The following is a 27,929-nucleotide window of genomic DNA, read 5'->3' as shown; positions in this document are numbered from 1 at the left end:
AAGTGTAATACAAGTATGAAACAAAGTATGTTGAAGTGATACTGAGCAGCCACTCACTGCGTGACCACGTTCGAGTCCCACCGGCAAGATCTGTAGCTTTGAAATTTAAAGCAAGGGGTTTTTTTCATATTTATGACATTTCCAATGACATTTAGTCAAACAATAAGTCTCTTTCTAGTGCACTACAAGACAGTTTCCTCTGAAATGAGTGAAGCCATTCACCACAGTTGAGCAAATGGGAGTTGGCTTCCAGGTTCTGGAAAAACAAAATAGCAATGGGCAGCTGTCCTGAAGAAGCAGTTTTCCCGTACTGCTTTGTTTATTCTGGCAGTATTGGGAGGGCAGTTCTTAGCCTTTGACATAAAGTCTGTATTTGTTCTCCAGCCTTCTTGCCACTGCTGAACACTACCACATCGCAGTACACTGTCCATTCAGACCAGTGGATACATTAGTCATCCTGAACAGTCAGCTTGGATGGACACAAATCACAGCAATGCCCACATCAGTGTTGAGAAGGTATTTTAAGCATGCAATGAGGAAGCCAAGGTGGTCTTTACAGCATCACCATGGCATCCTCCATCTAATCTCTGAATCTGTTTCTTTCAAACACAGCCTATAAGAATAACATCCTCCTCAGTGACTTTCAAAGTTACATGAATATTTTCATTTTCCACAGAGGTAGACCAAAGAAAAAGAAGTCTTCTTTAACACAAAAGAAAACACAGTGGTCCCAAATGAAAGCAATTCACAGTGCACAGTGGGATCCTTGCTTTTGATTACACCAGATTGCCTGATCTATAGATTCTGAATTCACTACAAGGTTTTCAAGGAAATATAAGGACATGACAAACTAATAGCTACCTACCAGCACATCTATAACATGCAATGGAGTTTGGTGAACAAATTATGGAGGCAGCAACAGCCTTCATTGACTAGGCAAACACTATCACCCAGGACTATGATCCTGCACCTCAAATATAAACATAAGGATGATGTTACTGCTAAATGCTGAATTTTAGTATTCCCTAATTCAGGGGGCTAATCGTACAGTTTTAGTAGATGCCTTTTGCTGTAATTTCTGCATTTAAAGGTTATATATCATGTATGAAAGTATTTCCCATAGAAGAAAGCATGGGTCTATTACCTACAATGACAAAAAGATCTTGAGAAGGTTTGGGGTTTCAGTTCCCCAGGCAGACAGTGACTGATTGAATTATGTAAAGGCTGCAACTGCATAACCTCCTACCCCACCCAACACAGAAGGCTGCATTCGTTTCCTCAAAACGCACAGGGGTGTATAGCAGCAGAAAGGAGATGTTTAATGAAGAAGAGGACTACAGTTTCTTCTCCTGTCAAAAAGTAAACCAGCAAAACTAGAATTCACAGTTATTGAATTTGTCCAGCTTCGTAAAGTAAAAAGAAACTAACCAGAGCTATGGTGATGCTTCATAGGCACATCTAATGCTTTCCACTTGAACATCATCACTTCAGCACCGCTGAGCAGGCGTGGTGCCTACTGCAGCCTGGGCTGAGGCTTCCAGCTGAGCCCCTGCTTCACTTTCCCTTTGAACAGAGACTATTTACATACCTTTTAAAATGAAAACGTGCTGGGCTCCATTTTTAATTGTGATTGCCTTCTATTGTTTCATGTAGAAAAACAGCTTTTAAGGTTGCTGATGCTCTGGTGTGTCTCTTATTCTATCATCAAAAAAGGCCTGAAAGATAAAAACAAGGCTGCATCCGCATGGACCTCCACAGGTTCATCCTGGCAGCTGTCCATGCCAGGTCCTTCAGTCCTGCTCTCACTGCCTCACACGGCACAGGACAAACAGACCTCACCCTCTGATCTTTCTGCATGCCACCCACCGCAAAAACATAAGCCCGCTATTTACTACAAGAATTTCTCAGCTGATTCTGAACACATCCCAGCCTCACATCAATCTTCCCGTGCGGTGCAGCCATCCCAGCCTCTGCTCCCCAGCCTGGGAGGGCAGAAGCTGGGGTGTGCTTGGGGGAATAGAAATCACTAATGTTGAAGTAAAAGATTTAAAGGTCTGCCTCAACAGGCTTCATATAGCCACAGCATGTCCCAAAGAGCATGCAATAGCTCTGTTGTGTGTTTGAGGGGCATGGCAACCAAGGAAGGAATTCTGCACAAATGTAAAGAATGAAAAAATCACTTGGTGGTGGTTAGATGATTTTATAAATTGCAATATGGTATGCTGGCAGCTGTCACAGTTCTTCTCCATTAATGTTAATAAGACATGCCAGAACGGAATTAGGATGATTTTACCGACTCCTTAAAAAAAAAAAACAAACCAAAAAAAAACCCCCACACACTCAAGCTCTCTAAAACTATGCTTGACTTTGATGAGGTCACACACTTGACAGTAACAACCAGTGAAGCCCTTAACTGACAGTAGGGTTCCTGCTGTGCAACCCAAAACATGCACAAGTCAAATAGGTGTGTACAGACAGAAACAACAGTCTGCTTACATGGTATTCACAGCTGAAGGAGACCAAGACAGGCAGTAGGAGTAGAAAAGTACTAAACACAAGCAGTCAGTGGCTCAGAAGCAGGTATCCAAGGAACCGAGTCTCGGTTCAATCTGATTTCACTCAAATACTTCAGCTTCAAGAAAAGCCTTGCATACTGAAAGCAAGCGTACTTCAGACATACCAAGCATGCAGGAGCAAGACCGATAGCCCTAGGCATACAACAGTGGTTTCCCATAATATCTCATTGCAGTCTGAACACCTTAATACCACAAGTGGCCTATGCAGAAATCACACAGAAATTGCACCAATTTAGCTAAACTGGTTTGCAAATTGACTTATTTACATCACAGCTAGCCTCTGGTGCATTCTGTTAAGTGTAGGAAAATTGGTTTGGAAGACAAACTAAGCTAAATGAGTACTGGGCATTCTTAATCTGATTGAATCATGGTCACAGAAGCTTGCTACACTGATTTAGGTAAATCAGCTTTAGCAAACAATTTAGTTAAAATCAGTGCCAATTCTGTATTTAGGCCACAAATATGATTCACTATTCTTTCACTTTTCACATTACTTATTTCTCAGTAGTAAAGCTTATGTGAAAACAAATGTATCACAATGAAGTAGAGAGCACAAATGCGTATTTCAGTCGCATATATAGCCGAATCATACTTGAAACACGCAAAAGGGGATTTACTCTGTCCAAATGTATGCATCTCAGCTAGCTGTTAATCATCCAAGCCTGCATCTCTAACTGTTAAGAGGATAGGGAACCTAGATTCCTAATTTTAGGTGCTCTGCATTGCACCTACTGGCTGCCTAGCTGAAAAATTACGTACCACAAAATCTGAGAACTTTTCAAGCAGAAATTGAGTAGAGGATTCTGTATATATATACATAGGGATATAACGTATCTGTAGATAGGATAAAAAAGTAGAGGCAGTTCTCCCTGAAGTTTTATGTTTTTAAGTCTAACCGTGTTCAAAAAGAAATTAATATTGTTAATTATATTTAAAAGTGCTGAGCTGTGAGTCTAGAGAGATATTTTTTTTGTTGTTGTTCTACATTACCCACTAAAAGGGGGGGAAAAAGGGCATGGATTCTGCCCACGTATTCTGTGTTGCAGGATCAGATATCCAAGCTCGTGAGATGTACCACTAGCTCTACAGATGTAAAGACCCATACTTATGGAATGGAACCTTGCCAATGAATCTTTCTACAGAGGAGCAATGGGTTACTTAAATTTAGAAAACCCTCAAGTGATAACAAAAACTAAACAGGAAAAACATGAACAAGAAAAACAAATGAATTAGAAAAATTGGAAATACCCAAAAGAAAATTAGTTTGTTCCAAAAATTAACAAATTTATGAAATAAGGATGATTATGATTCATATACTTGATTAAAAAAAGTTAAGAAAAATTTAAATTCAGTACTGAACTAGAAGTGTCTTTGTGCATATCTAGGCAGAGTTTTCTTTTCTACACAATTATCAATAAAGCATGTCAAAGTGAACCTTTGATGAAAGGTGTCATAAAATCATCATTCGCACATACCAATTTTCATATGTTTGGTTATTTCATTTCTTCCTGTTTGTTCCAAATTAATTCCAATTTTCATAAAGTGGCCTGATTATGAACACAGACAAAGCAGTTTATCTAAAGTGTCAGACAGTCTTATTTCCATCGTTTATAATTCAGGAAAGGGGGTACCACAAATCAAGCTTCATTTTCAGTTTTTACTGTCTTACTCTCACTTTCTGAGTCTTCATCTTAATAGAATGGATATATAGTAAGTCTTCTAAACCCAGTAGTACAAACGTATCCTAGAGGTCAAGCAACATAGCGGTTTATGTTATTTCAAGCCACTTATTCTTCTGCTCGTTTTTATGTCTCATTCTTCATACCAAACTAACAATAGCTAATATCATTAACAGTGCTATCTTTAAAGACAGAAAACTGATGTAGGTCAACAATAAGAAAGTATCCTAGTAAGGCTTTGAGGAACCTCATATATCAGCTGATTCTTCTACTTTTTAAAACAAAGGGAGTATTTTGAAGTTATTGAAAGATAAGTAAACTAGGTGAGCTCTAGTCCCTTGGGGGCTAGTCTTCTGCAGAAGTTCCATCTATGTGGTATCAGCTAACAGCGGGTTTTATTTTTTGGGGAAGAACCACAAAACATAGTGTCAAGAATGGCTAATGTCTTGTTCTGCAGAGGAAAGGTAAAGATAAAGTGACAGGTTGGAACTTTTAAAAGACAATGTCAATTTTTTTCTACATGTCCTGGTGCAGAGATTCCCCCTCTTTTAATAAGGGAAAATATGAATGAATTAGAAACTTTATAAACCTGTTTCCTAAGCCCATATTCCTCCTTTGACCTTATGTTATGCTTTTCTTTGGTCAAAGGTAATGTCAAGAAGAAACTGTTCAACATCCCTGCACCCTCTTTTTTTTTTTAATTATTTTCTCAGTAGAATGAAAAGGACTAAATTTTCTCTCAGCTGTTGTCTAGAATACAGGAATGTGATGGTCTTTAGAGTCCCAGGCTCAGACTAATACAAATTCCTGGGGTTTAGTGTCGTAAAAGCTATCTGAAGCTTTGTAGTAGAGGTCTTTTTTATAGATATTTTATTTTTGTAGTAAATTTATATTATGGCAATAAAAAAGTTTTTGAGATATGTAGTCTTTATGATTTAAAATATATTTAAGAGGTGGTTTGCTTCATCATTCTTAACCAATTCTGATACCGGTTAAAGTCATGCTTGTAAATAATCTAGAACAGAAATCCTTTGCTTGGCTGTGGGAGTCTTACATTATTTTCAAGAGGAATTTTACAGTCAACTGGTTCTGCTATGGTTTAATACCATAAAAAAGTGGAATCATTGTCCTTAGTACCAGTGTTCTTCCAACAACAGCCCTAAAAAATGTTTTGAGATAGAGAAAAAACCAAAACAAAAAACACCAACACCAAAAAAAACTTAACACTACTTAGTGGTTTTCCCGAATTTCAAGTATTAAACATTTAACTTATTAGCCTTTTCTCTTTAATATGACCTATTTGTCACTTTCCTATGAACTGAAAATAAAAGTGTTCAGTTTTCTTGAAAATCACCATACTATAACATTCATAATATTGGTACATACAGGTACATACTTAACTCTGTGTGGTTTATCTAACACAGCCACACCTTAATGCTATAAATGTTACATATTTCCAGGCATCTAACTTCAAAATCTCCTATCTAAAATGCTACAAATAATGCAGAACAAACACCACGTTTGATAGAGAGGTTACACTCAAGCACAGTGTCAAGACTTTTGAGTCAAGAGCTACTGACTCCAGAAAAATAAGTGAATGTATATATAGGATCATATTTTGAAGCTTACAAAGGTACTCTGAATTTTTGCTATTCAGATACAGCTTCAGAGATTCACGGTGAACTGAAACTTTTCATATATTGCTTTTCAGAACTAAAGGACCAAGTGTATAATTAAGCCTAAGAGGACTGTGTAGCTCAGTACAGATGGGCATTGAGGCTTCTCCTGATCCTTCTCCTTTCCCTTACTCCCACCAATACTTTTTTCTAATCATCTGAAGAATTCCCAAGGACTGCGATAAATGCAAATATTTCACCCTGCAAAACTGTTAATATGTATTTTGGTTTCCCTAGGCAGCAGAATAAGACAAATCCAGAAGCAACTATAACCAACACAACCTGTATTTCAGGCAAACACCAGTCCCTAATTTCCTGAGCCTTACTTACTTTGTGGTCTTCAAACAAAAAACCCTTCCCAACAGGCCTTTTCTTTTCTCTCCCCTGGCCTTCCTTTTTATTTAACTTGCCATTTCAAATGTACCATTATTGGTCAGTGTCTCTTGATTAGGTTTCTCCTTTAAAATCCTCTCTCCTCAAGATCTTAATGTATTTTTTTTTTCGGATTGGTTTCCTATTTATAGGAGTACTCAAATCCTCTTGTACACCTAGCTTATCAATTCCACAATGCTCAGTTTGCCCCGGATTCCCTGCATATTCCAGGAAATCCTTTGCTGATTCAGAGATTGCCAGACTAATGCAGAAAGCACAGTGTCCTTTTAAACACAAACACCCTTGATCCAGAACTGTACTATGAACTCCAATTTTCACAAAAAGTAAGGTATTTAGCTTGGTAAGTCTCAAAAATATTTTAAGATATTAGGGTTTTCACTCTAATAAATATCACATCAGTGAAAAGAGGACCTTCTTAACATCTAGTGCCAAATGCAGTTTTAAAAGCACTGCAGCTCATTATCACGGCTACCAGCTTGTAGCTTTTTCACAGCCAAACTACTCACCCATGCCAACAATTCTGAACTATCACTAGGAATACATGGAACTATTTTTTCACGTTAAACTCCTGTAATAGAAGGTTTGTTTTTTAAAGTTACATGGTGAATGTGAAACAAGATCTGTCCTACACTCCTGGTTCAGAACTGGCTTTGCCAAATTCAGAACCATGCACATCAGCGTGGTGTATGTGCAGAAGAGAAAGGATATGTGGCAGACTTATAAAGCTATAATTCCATAAATCTTCTCTTGCTAAATACTTTACAGTTGGTTTATTGCTTGGGAGCGTGCATTCAATTCTAAATAAAGTCTTGTATATTGTTTCAAGATCAGACATTACTCTGTTTAAGGAATCAGGCTGAAATCCAGCCCTGCCTTATGCAACTATTAACAACTCACTAGAGAAGAATTTTTCAAACCTCAAAAGCCTCAGAAGAAATCCCAAAACCACAGTCTTCTCCTGTCAAGACTATAGGCAATTATTTTTTAAGGCAGAAAAATAAACTGAGCTCCCTTTTATCCTGCATCTTGTTCCAAAGCAATTAACTGAATGGAGAAATCACTTGCGGGTCCATGATCACAGTAGACTTTAACACTTGTCAACAGCCGCCTTTTGGAATTAATCAGCCAGTATCAGCACATCCACAAATCTTGGCCAGATACAGCTAGATTTTTTTTTTCCAGAAACATAGCAGTTAAACTATTAATGCATTTCCTGTAATAATTCAGTATAGCTTCCCTGATATGTAAAAGTAATGTAATGCTAAACTAGGAAGGGGTGTTTGTGAGGAAAGAGGGTAAAACTGAACTAACATCAGTGGTGCCCCCAGGGATCTGTAAAGGCAGATCCTCAACACGCTTCAATGATTTTGATGGCAATGCTGTTGCTCTCCACGGCTTCCGCCTTACAGAACAGTTCAGGCTTCTGATCAAGTTAGCAAAATGTTTCGCTTTTTTTCACAATAAACTGTTAAACAACATCTTACTCAAAATGCATTCACCTATATAGGAAGAAGTCACTCGCGCGTATTGGGAGAAATCACAGCTAGAGTTCTCGTACATAAGCAGCAGACACAGAGATGGGTGTTACTTCAGAATTAAGGACTGGGTATTACCTATTCCTTTGGAAAAATCTCTTACCAAAATTTACAGTAACTCCATTACAACACTGCCATGTGCTTAGCCAATATGATGGACTATATAGCTGAGCACAACTAATTAACATATTAAAAAGCAGAAGATATTAGTAACTAGCTTTCACTGAACAACGCAAATGCTCCTGAAACACAAAATTAAGTGCTACCGTAAGTATTGCTCACACTGGGCATTCCTTTGGGATCTTGCCCTTTTTTAATTTTTCTTAAAAGTCTAAGAAAATGTATCCCTTAGAAGTACAGCCTGCACGCTCAACCACTGCCCCCGTATCTGGCGGCTAAGGCTCACCATCAATCCACACTTCAAAAGCAGCTACAGCACACAACCAAGAATCAACATGAGATCACTGAAAATATTTAACAATCTTTCTAATATACTGCAGATCGAATCAGTAGCAGAGCCAACCGTAAAGATTGACCAATATTTCTCATTTTAAGAGACTCTACTCTGTTGTGCCAGAATTTCACTACGCGGGCCAAATACCAAATGTCTTTGCAAACATTCAGCATTCTGTGAGAACAATGGCAAATTATGTTGTTTTCCAGTGTATTGAATTCCGGAAACCTTTTATTTCAGAAATGCTAACATTAAGTTTTGGAGGAAAACCTTTGACAAACTGTATCTGTGCCAGACCTCACCTTAATTCGATCTCCTGTTCAGTCCTACAAAGCAATATTCACTAATGTGAGTTTAAAGTCTTCTGCCATGGAGCCCCTGCCTCAGTCAGTTCACAAAATGGACAACATTTTCTTACTGAATTCAAAGTTCTCTCTTTTCCATATCGTTCAGGTGTGGGATGTATGCCGCCTTCTCTGAGTAACTCTTCCAACTCTGCTATGCAAACAAAATTCAATATATATTATGAGAATTTCCTCCCTACCCATTACTGCATATATCCAACTGACTACACAGTCCCCAGTTTACTCCCCCATATATCCCTGGGGGGAAAATAACAGGCGGCGGGGAAGAAGAAGGACCATGAGATGATTACGTATGACTTAAATCTTTGGGCACAGAAACCAAGCAAACAATTCCCAACCTCCATTAAAAAGTACCTAAGCTTTCCTTTGCACTATATTTGACAGTTACCAACTAAAATACAATCCCCCCTTATTTTTATTGCATTATTTGAACACTGAATAGGTTTTTTAAGTTACTTTTTTATTTTCTAAGCTAAGAAAACATTTGTACCATCCCAGTTTGCAGATAAGGTGATCCACACAAGACATTACAGCCCAGCAAAGATATAAACCTGGCCTCCAGAACTCCCTGCCAGAACTCTAGTCACTAAGCCCTCTTCACTCTTCATGTCCCACCTAGCCTGACCAAATGAGTTCATCATAACACAATCCCTACACCATTCACAGCTTTCACCATACTATGACTTTTTGCATCTTCTGCTTAAATGTTGCTTTTGTGGGTTTGTGCTTCTCTTTATTAAGTACTCCTCACAAGCAGAGATGTATGAACTTGACTTGAACTGATCCTCTCTTCCTTCTAAAAAAAAGTAAGTAGATTAAAAAATACAGATAAATTAATAATAAAACAGGCTGCAATACTTCAAAGATGAAAAATCATTGTGTTATCAACATTTCAACCTGTTGAAAATGATGGCCAAATCTGATTGTGTTTAATGAACCCCCTTACCTCTGCTGAAGAAGGGAAAGCTGCATCCCTGGGAGACATGATTTTCTTAAAATGCTTTATAAGATAACATAAAGAATGTATAGGTTTTACAACAAAAATCAGTAGGGTTCTAGCACAGTTCTAGATAATTTACCAGAAGAACTTGACCTTTTTATAGGTTTTCTTTAGCCATTCTGTGTAACTCTATAAAAGCAATATAATTATATAATTACTTATATTAAAAACTATAAAAATATAAAAGCAATACAATTACTTGTAGTAGGATGTCTGAAATAAAGACATAGAAAGACTAGTCTCATTTACATTTTATGGGTGCTTTCCATAAAATGGACACCATAAAATATGGGTTTGCTTTGGAATAATTAAGTATTTTTTTAAATGAGATAACGCATGTCATAATGCAGTAGGGACTACACAAAACACTAAAACATTTTATACCTTGAGTGAATATTCATTGGACAAAAGGCAGAGCTCTCAAGTGTGGGAGGATTTCCCCACATGAGTCAAACCTCCTCCCAGTCACAAGAGTCCTTCAGCCTCTGCTTCCTCTTTTAACCTGTTCCTGAGCTCACGTAACTTCAGCAGTTCTGCCTCCTGATGTAACAAGTGTAAACCTAAGTGCTTTCTTGAGAAAAGCTGTCCTAAGTTGTCAGGACCTCCAAGTGAAAAGCAACTTCAGCTTGTTTTGTTTCGGGGTTTTTTTGTTGTTGTCTTAAAAAAACAAACAAACAAACCAACACACCAACTCTAACAACCAAGACTTACTGATCCCTCACCTAAGAACTCTGAACCAACTGGCCATTTATAACTATATATAGAGTTACACCAAAGGATGCATATTTTGAAAACAATTAAATCTGTACAAGACTGTGAAAAGAAAGGGCCCTATATAAACAGAGATCAAAACCTTCAGTGAGAAAAAGCTGTAAAGTGAGTTCAGAATCTTCTGACAGCAACAAATCTGCACTCAAAGGAGACTTTATAATATGCCATGTGCAGGAAGCCCCGAGAGCCACCCATAAGATACACGTTCACAGAAAGCAAGATTTCTTTAGTTACATCACTGCTTCAGGTTTTCCCCATTATTAAGTGAGAGAAAAATGTATAAAAAATGGAACACTACTATCATCAAATATGATTAACAAAATACTGTGAGCCAATATATGGGTATATACGTATATCCAGTAAGATAGATCTATCATATCCTAATAAAGCAAGATATTCAGACAGTCCACAAAGCTCTACTTGAGCTTCTAGCTGGCAGCTGAATTAAACAAGTAAAAGCAAGAACACTGAATTAAGTTATAAGATTTGGGATGCAGCCTTCTTCATTAAAATCTTCAAGGACAAAGGGGGGGGGGGGAAGAAAAAAATTATCTTCTTGACCATCAGAATTAGAAGTCAGGAACAATAATATAGGCATTTGTTTAGAAATGTATATATGTGTGTGTGTGTGTCTGTGCATACACACGCATACACACACACAAATATGTGCATCCATTTTTGGATAAAAACGCCACCTGAAGTTTGAAAGTACTAGGACCAGAACTGTTCTCCTTGTCTCAGACTCACATTTCACCCCTGTTTCTGCCGTGCACACAGTTGTCACACTGTACATGTCTGAACAGTAGAACTGCAATGAAAAACAGGTCATGGATTTTCCTTTGGCCTCCACCATTGCCATTTTCCCACCCAGAGACAAGGCTTGCCTTTCTGGAGCCAACATTTTTTCTTACAGTATGGTTAGGAAACTGTAACAATTACCTTGTTATTTTTAAATTGCATTTCCAGTAAACAAACAAAATAAGATTTGCAAAATTTGTTCATTAGAATTACTAATACACACCTCCTGATCTATACTTTCCAGGACTACACAAACAGTAGCAGCACAAGACAGGAGTTTAATAAATTTCCTCATGCTATTTTAGAAAGTCAACTATTAATATTTGACCAAAAGCAGGCATTATTTCAGAGAGGATTGCCTTCATCTCACGAATCTGTCAGGATTTTAGTGCAAGGTAGGCTGCCCGAACAAAACACAAACCCAACGTGAACTACATCTGCACTTCTCTAGAGACTAACGGGTACATTTCTGCTACCAAATACTGAATTTAAATATCTCTAAGTCGTTGAGAATACATAATAATTCACATTTTGCTGAGTCTTCATTTCACTAAGTGATGCATGCCATCACACTTTCAAAGAAAAGCTGCTAACCTGGCTACTAAAGATAGTATTAATAGTAGAGAGGTACCTATAGCTATCGTACTTCAAACCATAGCAGAATGGTTAGTTTTACTACCAAGGCATTGATTCACAAGTATTAGAATTGTGAAAGAAACTGAATGTGACATGGTAGGGCTGAAAAGTAAACAGGTAACCAAGAATCAGCTCTGAGAGCCTCCAGAGATAGTTTTGGGAGACACTTGCTGCTGTCACAGCTCCTGGATTGAGGTGAAGACCAGCTGCAAGACTGCACCTACCTACAGTAGCTGCTTCCAAAATGTGATAAACTTAATCATTAGGGAAGTAATTTTGAAAAGATCAAAGCTCCCTTCTCCTTTTAAGATTAAGGAAGCAGCAATTGCAAGAAATACAAGTAGATAAACCTGCAGTTTAAAGAAAACCCAAGATCTTCCATCCTTAAAAGTGATGAACGTCACTAAAAAAAACCCCACACATGAAACATAAAATGCCTTTTCAAGTTTTAAGGTTTGGCCGGCTATATTGTGATATACCAAAATAATGAAAATGCATTCTTTGCTGCAGTCCATTGTGGCTCATTATTCACCAAGATGCAATTTTCCCTTTTACCAAGTCTTTCCTCCTTTTTATTTCCCCCAGCTCATTTGTTCTACTATTGAGGCACCAACTTTAAACATGCAATGACTAACCAAGGAGACCCTGTAGCTGCAATGCATCAAACCAATTCTGTTGACCATTCACGGGTCACTGCAACATCAGCTTCACATGCCTGTTTTGGAGACAACAAACGTGACCATTTCTTTCTCCAAGCTGCACAGGTACATCACCTAGGCAAGCAGCAAAATAACTCCAGCCTGCTGTCAAAAGTCTCAGTCCTCGAATTTAAAACGATACTCAAATAGCCTCAAATATAGCCAGTAATAAAATTTACTGGCCAAATGCTGAAGATTTACTGGCCTAAGGTGTATAAATCTATTTTTTTAACATAAAGTATTACCAGATAATGAACGGCTAGTGAGTTACACAGCAGAGCTGATGTTCCAATACCTGTGCCAAAATCCTAGCCTATTTGATTTCTATCCCAAAAAAATGCTGTTCTCATTTATTATATGCCATTTATTATATGCCCTTTATTATATACACTTTATTTTTGAAATCATGAAAATATGAATCAATAATTATAAGTAAAGGACTTGATTTTCCATTGTAAGGGAAAAAAGGTTGGAAGACTAGAACGTATTTATTTAGAATGGAATAGAATAGACTATTTCAGTTGGAAGGGACCGACAACAATCATTTAGTCCAACTGCCTGACCAGTTCAGGGCTGACCAACAGTTAAAGCACATTTTTCAGGACATTGCTCAAATGCCTCCTAAACGCTGACAGGCTTGGGGCATTGACCACCTCTGCAGGAAGCCTGTTCCAGTTTTTCACCACCCTTTCTGTAAAGGAATGCTTCCTAACATCCAGTCTAAACCTCCCCGGGCCGCAGCTTTGAGCCATGCCCGCACGTCCTGTCGCTGAGTTCCAGGAAGAAGACGTCAGCACCTCCCTCTCCACTTCCCCTCCTCAGGAAGCTGTAGAGCCAAAACCTGGTTCCCACCCAGTTTTTAATAATCTGTTTAAATAAATCCCCAGGCTAATGCAAGAATATTCAAGATGAAATTCAGATGTACTTGCACATCAATTACATCCTAAAATTCAAATAGAAAACTGAAGGTAGCTATCAGACCTAGAATTTAAAGAGCAGGAAAACTCCGTTCCCAAATGTGAACAGAAACCAGGAAGACAAATAAGGTTCTTCTCCAAAGCGTATCTGAATTAAATTTAGACTACTTCAAAGTTCCTGTCAGAAAAAAAACTGTGTAACACTTTGAATGATATAAAAAAAAAGTCTTAACTTTTTCAGCTCCTCACAATCATTATCCTGTGAAAATAAAGACACTCCTGAAATCAGTTATTAAAAATAATTGCCATTCATATGGCTAAAGGATTACTAAGTGACAATGAAGATGATGAAACAGAAAAATCACTTGAGAAGTCCAGAGGATTTTTTAATACCTATGTAAAAATAAGGACTAATGAGGACATCTCCTTTGGTATTGTTTAAGAACTAAATAAAGTTTATACCCACACATTTGTATACTTTAAAAGCTTCCTTTACATTGTCCTGTAATCATTTTTACCACGACTTTAAAAAAAATATTTAAAAATTCTGTTATTTCACTGGCTTTATACAAAATACTAATTACTGCGTACTTGATTACCCTCAATCTTATAGTAGACAGAATATAAAAGCCCAATACATTTTGTGAACGTTTATGAGCTGAGAAATTAAGTAGGCCAACACACATATAATTAGAAGACATCATTCTTCCCTCTATTTAAAAGCACCCGCCAGCAGGATGCCATCGGGATGGTTAAGCGCTCTCACTCAGTGCTGCAGCAGGCACCAATGCAGTCCCCTTACAAAAACACCAGGAACTCTGATTGTGCTCCTCGTTATTGCAACAACGTGTACGCAGCATTTCACAGCACTGTTCTGCAGCCCCCCTCTTCACTCTCTGAACTTCATCTTCTCCAATGCAATTCACTAAAAAAGAATTTTCTCAGCCATTAATTGAGTTTCAACATTTGATTTCTGTTGCTGTAAAATCCCACGTCCTATCAGACACCTAGTATCGGAGCAGCCTTGTGCTTTTACCAAAGCAAGCATTTTAGTGTAGTGGAAGTCACTCCCAAAGAATTATTTCTCTTAGGATAAGGATGAAACATTTAGAAAGAAGATTACTGCTATACAGCAAGTACTTTACAAATTACGAAAACCAAACCCACAAACTCCAAGGGATACGTCCCCTTTTTCAAAGACTAGGTACAGGAAAAATAAATAAATAGAAATTATTTTGTATGCTATACACTCATGAAAATGTAAACACTTAAACTAGACTTATTACAGAAATAAGACTAGATGATACTGTGTGGTAGATTTAACGCATATTAATGAACTTTACCACATTATTCAGCACTGGGGTAAGAGGCTGTTCTCTGTTCACAGAAGTTTGCAGGGGTATGTCAGAGACCTGATACTAAGGTTCACCTTCTCACATTAAGAAACTACAAAAGGCTGTCTGTATAAGAACGGACTGAATTATTACACAACCATAATAATTAACCTACTGGTAAAAAGACCAAAACCACAGCAATATCTTAGAATTTTCGACTTAAAGGCAAGGGGGTAAAAAACAACACGTGGTTATAATACATCATTGGATAATTTGGGTTTTAAGCTTCAAGCCACCACTTCAGTCAAAAATTCTGTAAAGTACATCACAAATCACAAGAAATTGTATTTCATGTGATTAGATGGCATCCTATTTTTAACACTACTGATTAACAGATGGAAGTGGAGTCTTTCCTTCAAAAGTGCTTTAGTCATCATAAAGTACCAACCAAGATGTTGATTAAACACATTTAGAACCACAAAAAAAAAGAAGTGTGATTTCATGTTTGTTCTCTACAGCTTATTTCTACAGTGCTCTCTGACAAAACTAACCATTTAGTTACATCACACACATGTGTACGTCAGGAATAGGGAAGAAACGTACTAGGTCATTCCTACAGCCAGATTCCCTTTTAGCATATTTGATAATACTGCCAAGTCCATACACGCTTCAACACTGACTTTGTGTTCACCACTTTAAATTATTTCTGATGTGTGAAATACCATCATGTTTCAGCCCTTGCACCAGGAGGAAAGGCTCTTTGGAAATAACAGGACACTTAAGAGTGGATGTAGCTTCCCTATTTGCTTTCACATAAATTCTTGAACGGCCTTGCCTACATTGCTTTTAAATAGTTTTTTATTCCTATTCAATTACTAATTTCTACTGGAAAGGGTGTGTGCTTGTGAAAAAATGAGTGTGTATAAAGGAATTGTATCACTATAAGAAATGTACTAAGCAGAATGGTAACTGATACATTGCTATTCCAAATATTACCGTATCTATATTTTATTTGCCTCACTACTTTACTCACAGTTAAAAACACAAAGAAACAAACAAGAAACTGCAGAAATCCCCACAAGTTTCTACACTGAATCAATAAGCTTACGTAAATCATGTCGCTAGAAGCGAGGTCTAAGGAAGTGTTTAGTAAAGAGAATTAAAAGGGAACATGCTATCCCGATCAGGTGCTAAATATAGAGAGCATAAACCCTTTCATTCCAGTTGGGGCAGAAAGAAATCATGTTTCCCCATGATGAGCCAAGAGTCTGAAGTGCAGGACGAGCAGTTGTCGTCTCTGGAGATATGTACAACGCTGAAACAGCACTTGATAATGAGAAGAACTTGTTTCTTCCATCTTAAAACTACTGGACAGCACTTTGTAAGAGATTATTAAAATATTAAAAATTTATATAGGGATGCCTTTCCTCTTCTCTGATCCTTCTACCCCAATTGCAAGGTAACTTCGTAGGAAGAGAACTTTCACTTTCTGCCCATGATCACTGAAGGAGAAAAGGACAAGCAAGTTTTACACAAACTTTCCTTAAAATATCTTTGAATTCCTACAGTGAAGAAAACTAATCAAGGATTTGGGAGATTTGGGACTAGACTGAACTCTGAACTTATCTGATTATAACTCAACACAAATTCATCAAAACAAGCAAAAATGCTAACCATTTCAAAACTTATTGACTGATATATTTACCTTGGACTAAGTACCAGACACTTTAAGAATACAGGGACTTCAAAGATACCAGTTTTATTACCTCATTTTTTTTCATATCCTGACTGCATCATGTAACAATGGCATGTTAACATGATACCTCATCTGACAGTAGCGTGGAAACCTACACAATATTTACCAGAAGTTGCGAGCTATTCCTCCCACCACCATCTTCATCAGTTTGAAGATAAGATCTCATCCCCAAAGTAAACCATTTAAGAATTTTGCCGCTGTAAACAAACGTGACAGACAGCACAATGCGTATCAACTACATACGGGAAGGGAACGTGGTCTTCCAACTTTCTCAGCCAAAAATACTTCTCACAACGTTATTATTTGGCTTGTGTATGTTAAGCCTATTTCCATTTCCAGTTACACCAAAGCAAATGCAGCCTAAGTCCATTAACTGAATTATTTCAGAGTCGGTGGTGGATGAATCTGGCTGTGTATGCACGTGCACATACGTAACAGCATCTATTTCTGAAACGACAGGACAGATCATCTCTGTGGCATTTATGTCAGAACAGTGACAAAATGCTTTTCCCAGATGAGTAAGTGACAGTGAGAAGGCTGTTTTCAATGGGAAGAGGAAGCCAAGAGCTGGCTTGTTTCCATGGAAACACTAGCAGCATCAGGCAGAACAGCTGTAGAGGAAAAGGCAGAAGTTCGGAAGGCAGAAATCTTGCTGATTTTACCTCACCGATGTGTCAGTACCATCAGATACCATCTACATTTAAGGTAGATCAAGCTATTTTATGTTGAATACGTCATGCATTAAGCCACAATTTCCAGTTAAGACTTCTAAAAGCTGAGCATGCCAGAAGCAAATTAACAAAAATTACTTACAATGTGATTCAGTCATACACAGACCTACAGAACATATGAGTATCTGCAATAGTGATGCATTATAATTTTGGTCATTAGAAACAAATCTCACTGTTTCTTTAAAAATGACAGCTCCTATAGGCTAAATGCTTCAAGCAGAATGACTGGTTTTCACCGATTTAATCTAACAGGCTCTTTTCCCACTTAAAAATAAATTCAGCGCTTTGATTACCAACATGGCAAAAGGAATACCCTCTGCAGTTTCTTTAACAGCCTTTACTGTTTTCTTTGTACCATTTTAAGATAGATGTCTGCATAACTAAAATTTATTAAATGGGAAATCCTCAAATATACTTGCTTTCTTTGTTGAATAAAAGACAGAAATATTTCCACTTATAAATTAAAGGGACTTTCTATTTGTTAAGAAAGGAAACAAACTTTGCTATTCACTAGCAATCTACAAACATATATTCTGAGATTAACCTATCTTCACCACTCCATTCACAGTATCTCAGGCTACTCCAGCAGCATTGCTTCCACCAAAAATAAAAACTGTCTTGCATCACAAACGGCTAAAGCCCTAAAAATATAACCCCCTCCAGTCATTCCCCACAGTACATGACAGGTATCTAGGTACCTGGAGAGAACGTAAGCAAGCCACCAAATAAAGACTTAAATTAAGAATGCTTTCTAGTATGATAACTGCAGCTTTAGCCTTTCAAAGGGATCTACAAAAATTTTCTCACTCTCCCATCTCACTCATTTCACCTGATTCTTCCTATAACCAACCCCACCAAATGTTCAAGGCTGGTGTCGATGTTACGAGACACTGAAAGGAGTCTCTTGACAATGTAACTTCATGTAAAGCAGTAGATAGGAACTTCATGTTTCCATCCAACAATTACTGCTCAAGTCCAGTTCCTCATCTCACGATGAAGCAGCCTAAGATCAGTGTTTTTAAGAACTCCTGCAAGGTGTAAGTATCTTGATGCCTAAGCTGCAAGGCTTTTGTAGTTTTATTTGCATTTCAGTGGATACTTAGAGCAAAGTTTACAAATACTCGCTTATTTGTTTTTGTCCTGCCCTTGCCAACCAAGTAATTACGATCTTTCCTAGAGATAAAGACCATACAGCAAATGGGTTGTGTAACTTGCCTTTCGCTGCTGAAAAAAGCAGGGTGTTGCAGGGAGCACAGGCTTGGATGCCTGGGCCACACTGACTCCCGCACTGCTGAGCTACCAAACTTCCCAGGCACTGTCCCCTGACCCATGAACAGATTTACAGTCTTCTCAGAAAGTGAAAGATACATAGCTGTGAACTTTGTGAGCCCCAGGGCCATTTCTGAGCTCCTGCACCAAGTACGTGAGTAATTCATAATCCTTGGGGGGGGGGGGGGGGGGGGGGCGAGGAAATCAATGACAAATAGTATTTACTCCTTTAAACAGCATCACATTTCAACTACAATTCAAAAGTAAAAAGCCTTAAAAGCTGAATTAATTTGACATATGATATCTGAGACTAGCGCTGGCTGACACTCTAGGTCCTGCTGGGCATCTGCAGACACACTTTTAAAAATTCAGTGCTTAATTACATCTCTTGTACTATCTTACAAACTATTGGGATGTATTTCTGCACTTTACTGAAGTGTAATGAGTTTTTTGCACTTATAAGCCATCAAAGGATACCAAAATCATTTACAGGTATTAACCAGCAAAACTCACAATATACACGTTTGATTCAGATAATAATCAGTGTCTGTTTCAGAGATGCTTAAACCAACACACAGAAAAATCTAGTTGCCCAGCGCTTCTCCTCTGACAGCATCTTATGCCAGTAGCTTTCCACACTGACATGATAGCATTCTGTCAAATACCAGTTCGTGAATGATTGCTCTATTAAGCCTGGAGTGAAAGCAGTAGCGCTGTACTCTTTTAATTTCTTCTCACAGCCTATGAAATCCAAAATGATAAAACGAAAGCAGAAATAATATTCAGATGGAACTCCTGAACTTGGTAAACAAAGAAAAGTGTTGCAGGTTTCAAAGCAATTGTAGGTACACAGATTACATTTTGCATTTACAAAACCCATCATGTTTGGTAGATGTTGCTATCCAAACATCAAACTACATACACTAGAAGTTCAAAATTTTTTTAGAATCTCAAATAAAGTAAACCTTCTTGCCAACAAACTAGTCCCACTATTTATGTAACATCACTGGATGGTCTTTCTAGAATAATCTTGTGTGTGCACTATCCCCCAATAGGTTTCCATGGCAACTTATATTTGAATTTCTATAAATTTCTATATTTAGAGATCACAGTTTAGGATAAAGCAAATCACAAATATTAAGTACCATTTCATTAATAGAAAATAACCCATTTTTATCATCATCATACTTCCCAGAAAAAGACACTGCTAAAGTTAAATCAGGCAGTAATGCTAAAAAAATAATTATCACAGATATTAAGAAAGTTTACCACTGAGCAGCCTCACCGTAACTAAGTGCTACATGAGTCAGTAGCTAACACTATGAGGCAAAGATTGATGTTCGCAGTTTTGTCTTGATTTCAGTAAGGCCAGGATTTCACTCAAACGTTTTTAGTTAGTCATCATTTCAGCTGACACAAAACAAAAGTGTATTTGCCAGAATACTCAGAAAATAATGTCTTTGTTTCAAGTGTGGGAAAATGTTGAATTGACAGTAATGTCTCAGTTCCAAGCTAAGATTACTACCATCACCTTAAATTACTGTGTTCAAGAGCACTTACTAAATGCATCCTAGTCCTCAAATACAAATTTACTTTAATGCTTTAAAACTTGCCCGCAGTTATCAAAGTTGTCTCCCTACCTGAAAGATCAAGCACAGAGTACCAGCCTTGAAGAAAATGAAAACACTGATTTAGACACTGCTGTTACAACTCGGATGCTGCCTGGGGTTGAAATCAGAATGTAATGCTTAAAAACAGTTTTTAAGTTAGAAAAAGATACGTATCTTACCTTCTAAGAAATCACTATGGCCATGTCACAATTTTCTGTTATAGCATGAATTACAACATTCATTTTGCAAACTTAAAATATCTTTACCCAAGCCACTGACAGTTTGGGATGGTCTAGTACAGATGGAAAATTTGGAAAGCAAGTGCTCACAGACTGTCTCAAGGAGTGGACCGAAGAGGACTGAAAACCCTAATGACAGTTTTCAGCTCCAGGGCGCAATTGCGATCAGCACACCTACTTTGCTTTTTCTCGTGGTATCTTCTATTTAACATTTCCTCTGCACTCCTTGGTTCTCCAGCAAAGTTGAGTGGAAAGGTCCCCTACCATGAAAGCTGCAGGTTTGACGCCATCAGCGACCTTCCACGAAACAGCAAGCGAAAGACAACCTGCGGGGCAATCACCATGCACGCTACTGTTCTGAAAGGTAACCAAGGGCTAAATTTTCTTTATGATCCAGACAGCTAAGGTGCGAGCAATGCGAGTATGTCATTGATGAGCGAAGAGAGACACTTCTGGCACTTTTTCTTCAGAACCGATCCTTTATTAAAACCGTATTTCAAGTATCAGCTGGAACCAGCTGTCAAGGGAAAATGCATTTGGTGGGCAACCCTCTAAAACATAAACAACGCTGGCACTCAGCCAGTGACAGTAATAACTAAGAGGACTTTTACTTTCTGTTTAACTTACCTCACTAAGCTCACAGGAGTTATTAACTTTCACAGAAACAGCATCAGGCCATGGGGTACAATTCAAGAAGTCATTTAACCACAGGCTTATGGTCGCATCCATGAGACTGCCAGTGAAATCAATGGAACCGATCAGGAGATGACACCCATCATAACTGCACTTTCTGCAGGATAAGGCTTAGCTCTGAATACTTCAGGGGGATCCTAGTAAATATGCTGCAAAATATTTACTGCCATTTTACAATCAAATGTTTCCTTTCCAAGAACTTTCCAAATTCTTTTCCTTCTATTGCAGGGAGAATACGCTGGTGGTTTCTTTTCTTGTCATTAAATTTGAGGCACCGCTGTATATTTCCCTCAAAGGAATTACAACCATTTGTTTGTTCCTAAGCCCTGGGTTAGAAAGCAAACCCTCCTCACCACTGACAACAGCAACTAAAAGATGGAACTAACATCCAAAACGAAGCAGAAAGCAGTCAGCATCAAAATCCAAAATCTCTATCTAAAGAACGGAAATTTAGTACGATCGTTTACTGCCTTGTACGCGTACCCTCAGTCACAGAGCCAGCAAGGGTCACCCTGAGAAATCAATGGAGGAAGAGCCAGGGTGACCCCCTGTCACACTTGCTTTGTTGAACTCAGATCACCTCCCAGCGCCGGCCGAGCACAGCTGGGAAAGGGCTGAGGTCACTCTCCCGCATCGCCATCACCAAACTCACCCCAAACCCGAGTACTCTGACGGCTGGGGAGGGATGATGGCCTCCTGGCAGGGCCAGCTGCCCTGGCCCCACACACACCTCCACGCAGGTGCCCAGGAAGGACAAAGGCACCTTGGGGCTGTTCCTGTCCACCCCCACACACACACATAAACGGGTCCCCCAGGGAACGCACCTCCACCTGCCACCCCGGCCGGATCTGTGTGTGTGCGCGAGAGTGTGTGTGGGAGTGTGGCTCCCTCACAGGTTCCTCAGGGCACAGCTCCCACCTCGCCCCACGTACACTCCCATGGGGGGGGGGATGCCAGGACAGCAGGATCCCCTCACTGCCTGACATTGCCTGAAGATGCAGAAGGGACAGCCACCGCCCCACGGGGGCCGACATCACCCCCACGCAGCAGCCCACTGAAGCATCGCCTCTGTCTGCCCACCCCAAGCGGGGCGAGCTTCCCCTTGATGCCCCACACGCCTGCCTCCCACGCAGGGGACCATGGCGCAGGGGACCATGGCGCAGGGGACCATGGCAGCCCCTCAGCCTCCTTGGGCGGCAGCGCCGTCCGGCGGCGCTTACCCTGGCAGCCCGCGAGGAGTAGGGGTCCTCGAAGAGCGCCCAGACGCGGGGCTGCAGCCGCCGCCAGCGCCCGCCCTTGCCCTCGGCGGCCGCCCCCACGTCCTCGATGCCCAGCCTTTTGGCGGCCAGGTCGTCGTCGTCGCCGTCGGGGGGCGGCTCGCCCGTCAGCAGGTCGGGTGCCTCGAAGATGTCGAGGGCCTCCTCGGCGTCGCGGTGCTGGCGGTAGGTCATCCAGCAGCAGGGCTCCACGTCGGTCTCGTCGATGCCCCAGAAGGCCAGCTCCTCCTCGAAGAGCGGCCCGCAGACGTCGGCGGGGCAGTGCAGCTTGCCGGTGCGGTAGTAGTTGAGCACATAGGCGAAGACCCCCGGGTGCCGGTCGAAGAAGAACTCGCTGGTGCCGCCGCTGCCCCGGGGGCTGCAGCCGCTGCCGGGCTCCGGGCAGCCGCCCGCCGGCGGCGGCGGGTTGGGGGGCGGCGGCGGTGGCTCCTCGCCGCCCGGGGACTCGCTCTGGGACTCGCAGGCGAGCAGGGCCAGGCGGGTCCCCGGCAGGGTCTTCAGGGTGCTGCGGTAGGTCTCGTGCCGCGTGCCCCCCACGTTGAGGATCACCCTCTCGTTGTCCTCGAGCTTCCCCATCGCTCCGGGTCGGACATGACTGGGGCGGGCGCGGGAGGCGGCAGCGGGGACGGCGGGGGGGCAGCCGGTGGCGGGCAGGTCCGCGGGGGGCGAGCTTCTCCCTTAAACGCAAACAGAAGAAATCGAGGGGAAGCCCCCCGGGCACCGCCGGGCGGCAGGGGTGCTCTGCTCCCCGCCGTGACACGACCCGCCCCCCTCCGCGATCTCCCGCCGCCCCGCACCGCCGGCAGCGCCCACCGCCGGCCCGCTCCCCCCGCGGGGGCTCTGCCGCCCGCCCCGGGCAGGGCTCCGGGCTCTCCCCCCGCTCGCCCTGAAAGCACCGGCTCCCGGAACGGCACCGCCGCCTCTCCCGCGTACGGATCCGCCACCGCCCCCACCCCCTGCTCCCTCGCGGGGCTGCGTGAACCGAGCTGATGAAATAGAAAGTGTGCGGTTAATTATTTAACGGGCATCTCTCTTTTATTACCCTAACAGCTTAACGAGGAGGAGGAAGGGGGAAGAAAAAAAGGGGGGGATTAGAGATTTGCCTCCTTCCGCCCCCCCCCCCTCCATTTTGGGAGGGAGGGCTTGCTGTTGGGGAAGAAATACCAAGCCCCCGCCAGCTCGGCAGCACGCACACCCTCGGCAAAGCTGCAGCTCGGCTCGCTACTTTCCCAGCCACACGGCGCAGAGGAGCGCGCATCTCGGGGAAGCGCCGGCGGCACCAGCGCCGCGCTGCCGCGGGCTCTCCGCGCCCCCTCCCACCACCCCCCGCCGCCAGCCCTCCCCCCGCCGCCCCCTCCCCGCCGCTACCTTCGCCAGGGGAGAGAACGCGGCTCCTCTGCTCAGGCGGGCTCCGGCGGTGCGCGGCGGCGGACGCCCATCCCCAGCCGCTCTCCGTGCCTCCCCGCCCGGCGAGAACTACTTGTTGTTGGGTTTCCGATTCGGGGATGTTTGGTTTGTTCCGCCCTCAGGTAGCTGTTTTGCCTCCCTCCACGCTCAACTCCGAAAGGCGCAAAAGCGGCTCCCGCCGCCCGCTCGGAGACCCCGCTCCCATCGTTTCACGGGGCAGACGCAGCCCTTCCCCGCCGGGGCTGCGAGCCGGCACCGCGGGCGGCAGGCGGAGCCATGGGCGGCGGGTCGGAGCACCCCGGGGACGGGGCGGCCGCGCTCCCAGCGCCTCTCCGGGAAAGCGGACCCGCGGGTGGACACGCACCTCATTTGGGGCTGAGGCTCCTCCCCGGGGCGGGGGTAGAGGAGACGGCCCCCCGCGCCCCTTCCAGCCCCCCACTCGCAGCCCTCCGGGGCGGAGGGAGGCGGCGGCGAAAACAAATGTCACATCCCTCCGGAACAAGGCGGCGCCGCCTCCTCCCCGCTGCGCGCAGCTTTGGTTCACTTCGGGGGACCACGCGGGCAGGGAGCGGGGCTGAGGACAGGCGTGTGCCGGAGGAACGCAGGGATGGCAGCGCCCCGCTACAGGTGACGGCGGAGGGGAGCTGCCCAGCCCCGGGAGCGGGTCCGTCCCCCGGCAGGTCGGTGCCTGCAGCGCCCGCCCCGCTCGGCCTGCGGGGCGGGGGGCGGCCGGGGAGCCCCCGGGGCCAGCTCCAGCGCGGGGCAGCAGCCCGAGGAGCCCCGGCCTCGGGGGTCGGGGAGGGAGGGCTCAAGAGGAGGACATCCAACTCTTGTATCAGCTGGAAAAAAACAGATACGGGGTGGGGGGGTACACTTCGCCCTCGGTATGCTTCATACGGCGGAGGCTGGGGCGGCGGGGGAGGGATGGAAGTTGGGAGGTCCCCAGCGATCGATGAGGGAGCCCAGTGCCTGTGCCAAGGTCTCTGCCCCCAAGCCAGCTGTTTTCGACAGACTGCTGTACTGATGCCTGGTTTCAGCTGGGTTGGTCAAAGAGAAAGAAGCTTCCAGCCCCAGAGAGGAGATACACGAGGGAGAGGTGATCCCTCTTGCCACTTCCTCAAAAGAAAAATCTTCCTCCACACCGAGGTATTCCCTGGCATGAAGCAGGGTAATGAGTGGAATAATGGGTATCTGAAATGTCTACCTTCTGCGTCAGAGCCTTCGGCTGGGCACTTGCTGGTGCTGGGAGGGCAAAGCTCAGCTGGAAGCGATGCTGGGAGGATGCTGTGCATAGACCAGACTGCTTTAACCCAGATCTGTCTATATGTGGCATCCATAATGTGAATCGACTCCCCAAGCAGCAGCAACTTTAAGAAACGGGTTTCAAAAGCTTTCTCCAGATGTACATTCTAAGTTCCTTAAAAAAAAAAAAAAAAAAAGTCAAAATATATCCTGCCAAACCAGATATAATCAGTTAGTGAAAACTCCTGGGAGCCAAAATTAATATTTAATTACATAGCTGTAAATCCAGTGGAAAGGACAAACCCATCCTAAACCAAAGCAACGCTCCTCATGCCATACTCGCTGTTCTTTGCGGAGGGGCTTTTTCTGAAAAGGGGACATAGAGAAAGAGGGAGTGAGACAATGAATATTCATTGTCTTCTTTCTGACCTACGAGAGGTTTCTGGAGAAATGCAATGTATTAGAGTTCTGCAGCATTCATCCATTATGGAAAACCATGGGGTGGCAGTAGCTGCCAAAACACTAGACAAACTGTATCATCACAGAATACCAGAACTTCTCTCTGAACTGTCACTGTCTGCTCAAGTCCCACCATCTGTGCTCAAGTTGCAAGGCAAGCACTCCCCTCCACACAAAAAAACACCCCAGACCACCACGAACAAAAAAACCAAACCAGAACAACAACAAAACCCATCACGAAAGCCCCAAAACCTTTCCTCCCCCAAAAAACCACCCCAAACCACAGCCCACCCAAATATCCAAGAAACCTAAGACTAACAAGAATAGCATCTCAACAAAAACTTTCGTTACGCTCTGTAATGCCAATGCCATGAAAAAGGCATGTATTATGAGCAATTCGTTTATGGTTCAGACTTCTTAAGCACACGGGTTTTTGTTGCATGGGGAAGAATAAGCCACAGAAATAATTTTTCCAATTGATAAGAAAAGGAATGGTCTATTCCAGAATATAATAGTCCTTCAGTCACATCAAAACGTCCACATTCTACAGCATATCCATTACTATATAATAATGCTATTAATTTACCTGTGTGTCACACTTCATTGTATTTTCAGCATGTGGCAGACTACTCAATAGAGGATGAAATTATATTAGACATTGACTTTCCAGAGCCAACATTTTCTCGAGTGACAATATTTCATTGCAGTTGCCTACATAACATAGATGAATTAATTTTGCCACACAAGAGACTGACTTGAATTTTTTCACGAGACATATATGAGAAATGCACCTCCTGAGTGAGTCTTACCATGAAATATATCTGCAAAATGAAAAAAAAAAAACCACCAACCAAAAACTATTTACACATACTTTTAAAAACATATTAATGTAAAAGTTAAGTGGAAATATTTCTATAGCTCAGGATTTAGAACTTTCTTTGAAAAAGTGTGTGATGCCAAGCAATACACAACAAATTTCCCCTGCTGGATAGGTATTAGGAAAGGAAAGGTCCTATGTTGTTTTAACCAACAAAGCAATAAAATTAGACGCTAAGACCGCTATCAGAAACCCAAGCCAAATGAGCAGTTCACTTACTAGGAGCAATCGTTCTTCCTGCAAGCTTCAGTACTGCAATGCAAAGTCATTGGGTTACCACCTGTCTAACAATAAAAGAATAAACAGAAAAAAGGACTCGTGGATAAGAAAAACAAATATGAGGACAAATGCAGTGTATCCCAGTTACAGTCATGCTCTGAATCACCTTATGGAGGATCTCTGTCCCTGTTGTCTAGGGGGGTCCCTGGGAAGGTTAACCTGCCCAGCTACCATCTGTCTTCCTGAGAAGGACGTGAGAAGCAGAAGCCACCGAGTTTTTCTAGTGCAGCTCACCATTTCATATTTTTCACATGATGTTGTAATTGAGAAACAAGGAAAAAAGTTAATCAATTTTATAATGGAAAATTATAATTGAAGACAGCGCATCACAGCCAAAATATCAATTTATACCAGTTTAGTCAGTGACTAAGTAAATGAACTAATTATTTTAAATATCCACGGTCAGTAACATTTTATTAAGCTTCTACTTGTTTCTTTCACGTATTTTCTGTTCTTTTTTACTATTTATAATCATCTCTACTATTTACAATTACATATACTAATTCATTACAGATCTTGCAGAACACGACAGCCACATTATACTGAAGTACACTGATGATAAGTCAGAACCCTACTCTGAAATTGCAAAAAAAAGAATTAATAGATTAAGTAAATGTCTGTGAAATACAACTCTAAGGAGCCATGGTGTAGTTAAATTGCATGGGGCTGGAAACAAAGACAGCAGAAAGTTGTCATTATTTTTAAATTCCAAAGCATGATTGCACTTTTAGATAACACAGTTGAATTATAAGCTTGGTTTGATCAATAACAGAAGCGGTGAAAAAGGGTCTTACTGTAGGAGAATAGAAATAAAACTAAGACTGGACAAAGCAGATGGACAAAATGCGAACGCTGTCATGAAATCAGTCTCCTGTTAGTCCCACAGTAGCAGGCAGGAGTCCCCTCAGCGAGGCACTGCATACACCCAGGTATGCTTCATCTGCCTTCCCCCACCCCAGATCTTCAATTCTTTGTGAAATTCTGGGGAATGTCGTTCTCTCATCAAAAAAATGAAAAATTAAAAAGTTTCCTTGTATGTTATATTTATCAAGGAAAATAAAACTAGAGAACCCAAGACTGGGCTCTCCTGAGAAGGCACATGACACAGTAGGAAAAAACAGGTGAGCACTAATTGCATTGCTTAATTACTAATCCACAGCACAACCAATGCTACATGGTTAAGTCATTGCCTTCTCTGGCAGTGAGGAGGGGATGGTAAAGCGTAAAATTTTATGTACGTGAAAATAGGCTTCAGGTT

The 27,929-nt window shown here is 41.9% G+C and overlaps 1 protein-coding gene across 7 annotated transcripts in view; it reads right to left on the bottom strand.

The window, feature by feature from the left end:
* Positions 1-23,883, bottom strand: part of KCNC2 (potassium voltage-gated channel subfamily C member 2) — a 104,389-nt gene extending 80,506 nt beyond the window's left edge. For all 7 annotated transcript variants that reach the window (XR_005104576.1, XM_037390066.1, XM_037390069.1 and 4 more), the window contains exons 1-2: positions 23,776-23,883; positions 22,351-23,084 (exon numbers count right to left, since the gene is read on the bottom strand). Coding sequence is in view for 6 of the 7 variants with exons in the window: in XM_037390066.1 (XP_037245963.1) it covers positions 22,351-22,983 (633 nt within the window). In the remaining variant the exon portion in view is untranslated. The remainder of the gene's footprint in view (positions 1-22,350; positions 23,085-23,775) is intronic.
* Between the last annotated feature and the right edge of the window lie 4,046 nt (positions 23,884-27,929).

Source organism: Falco rusticolus, chromosome 5 (genome assembly GCF_015220075.1).
Source record: "Falco rusticolus isolate bFalRus1 chromosome 5, bFalRus1.pri, whole genome shotgun sequence".
In the NCBI taxonomy this organism is placed as follows: Eukaryota; Metazoa; Chordata; class Aves; order Falconiformes; family Falconidae; genus Falco; species Falco rusticolus.
Note: the sequence above shows the minus strand (reverse complement) of the source record. Positions and strands in the feature narration are given on the sequence as shown.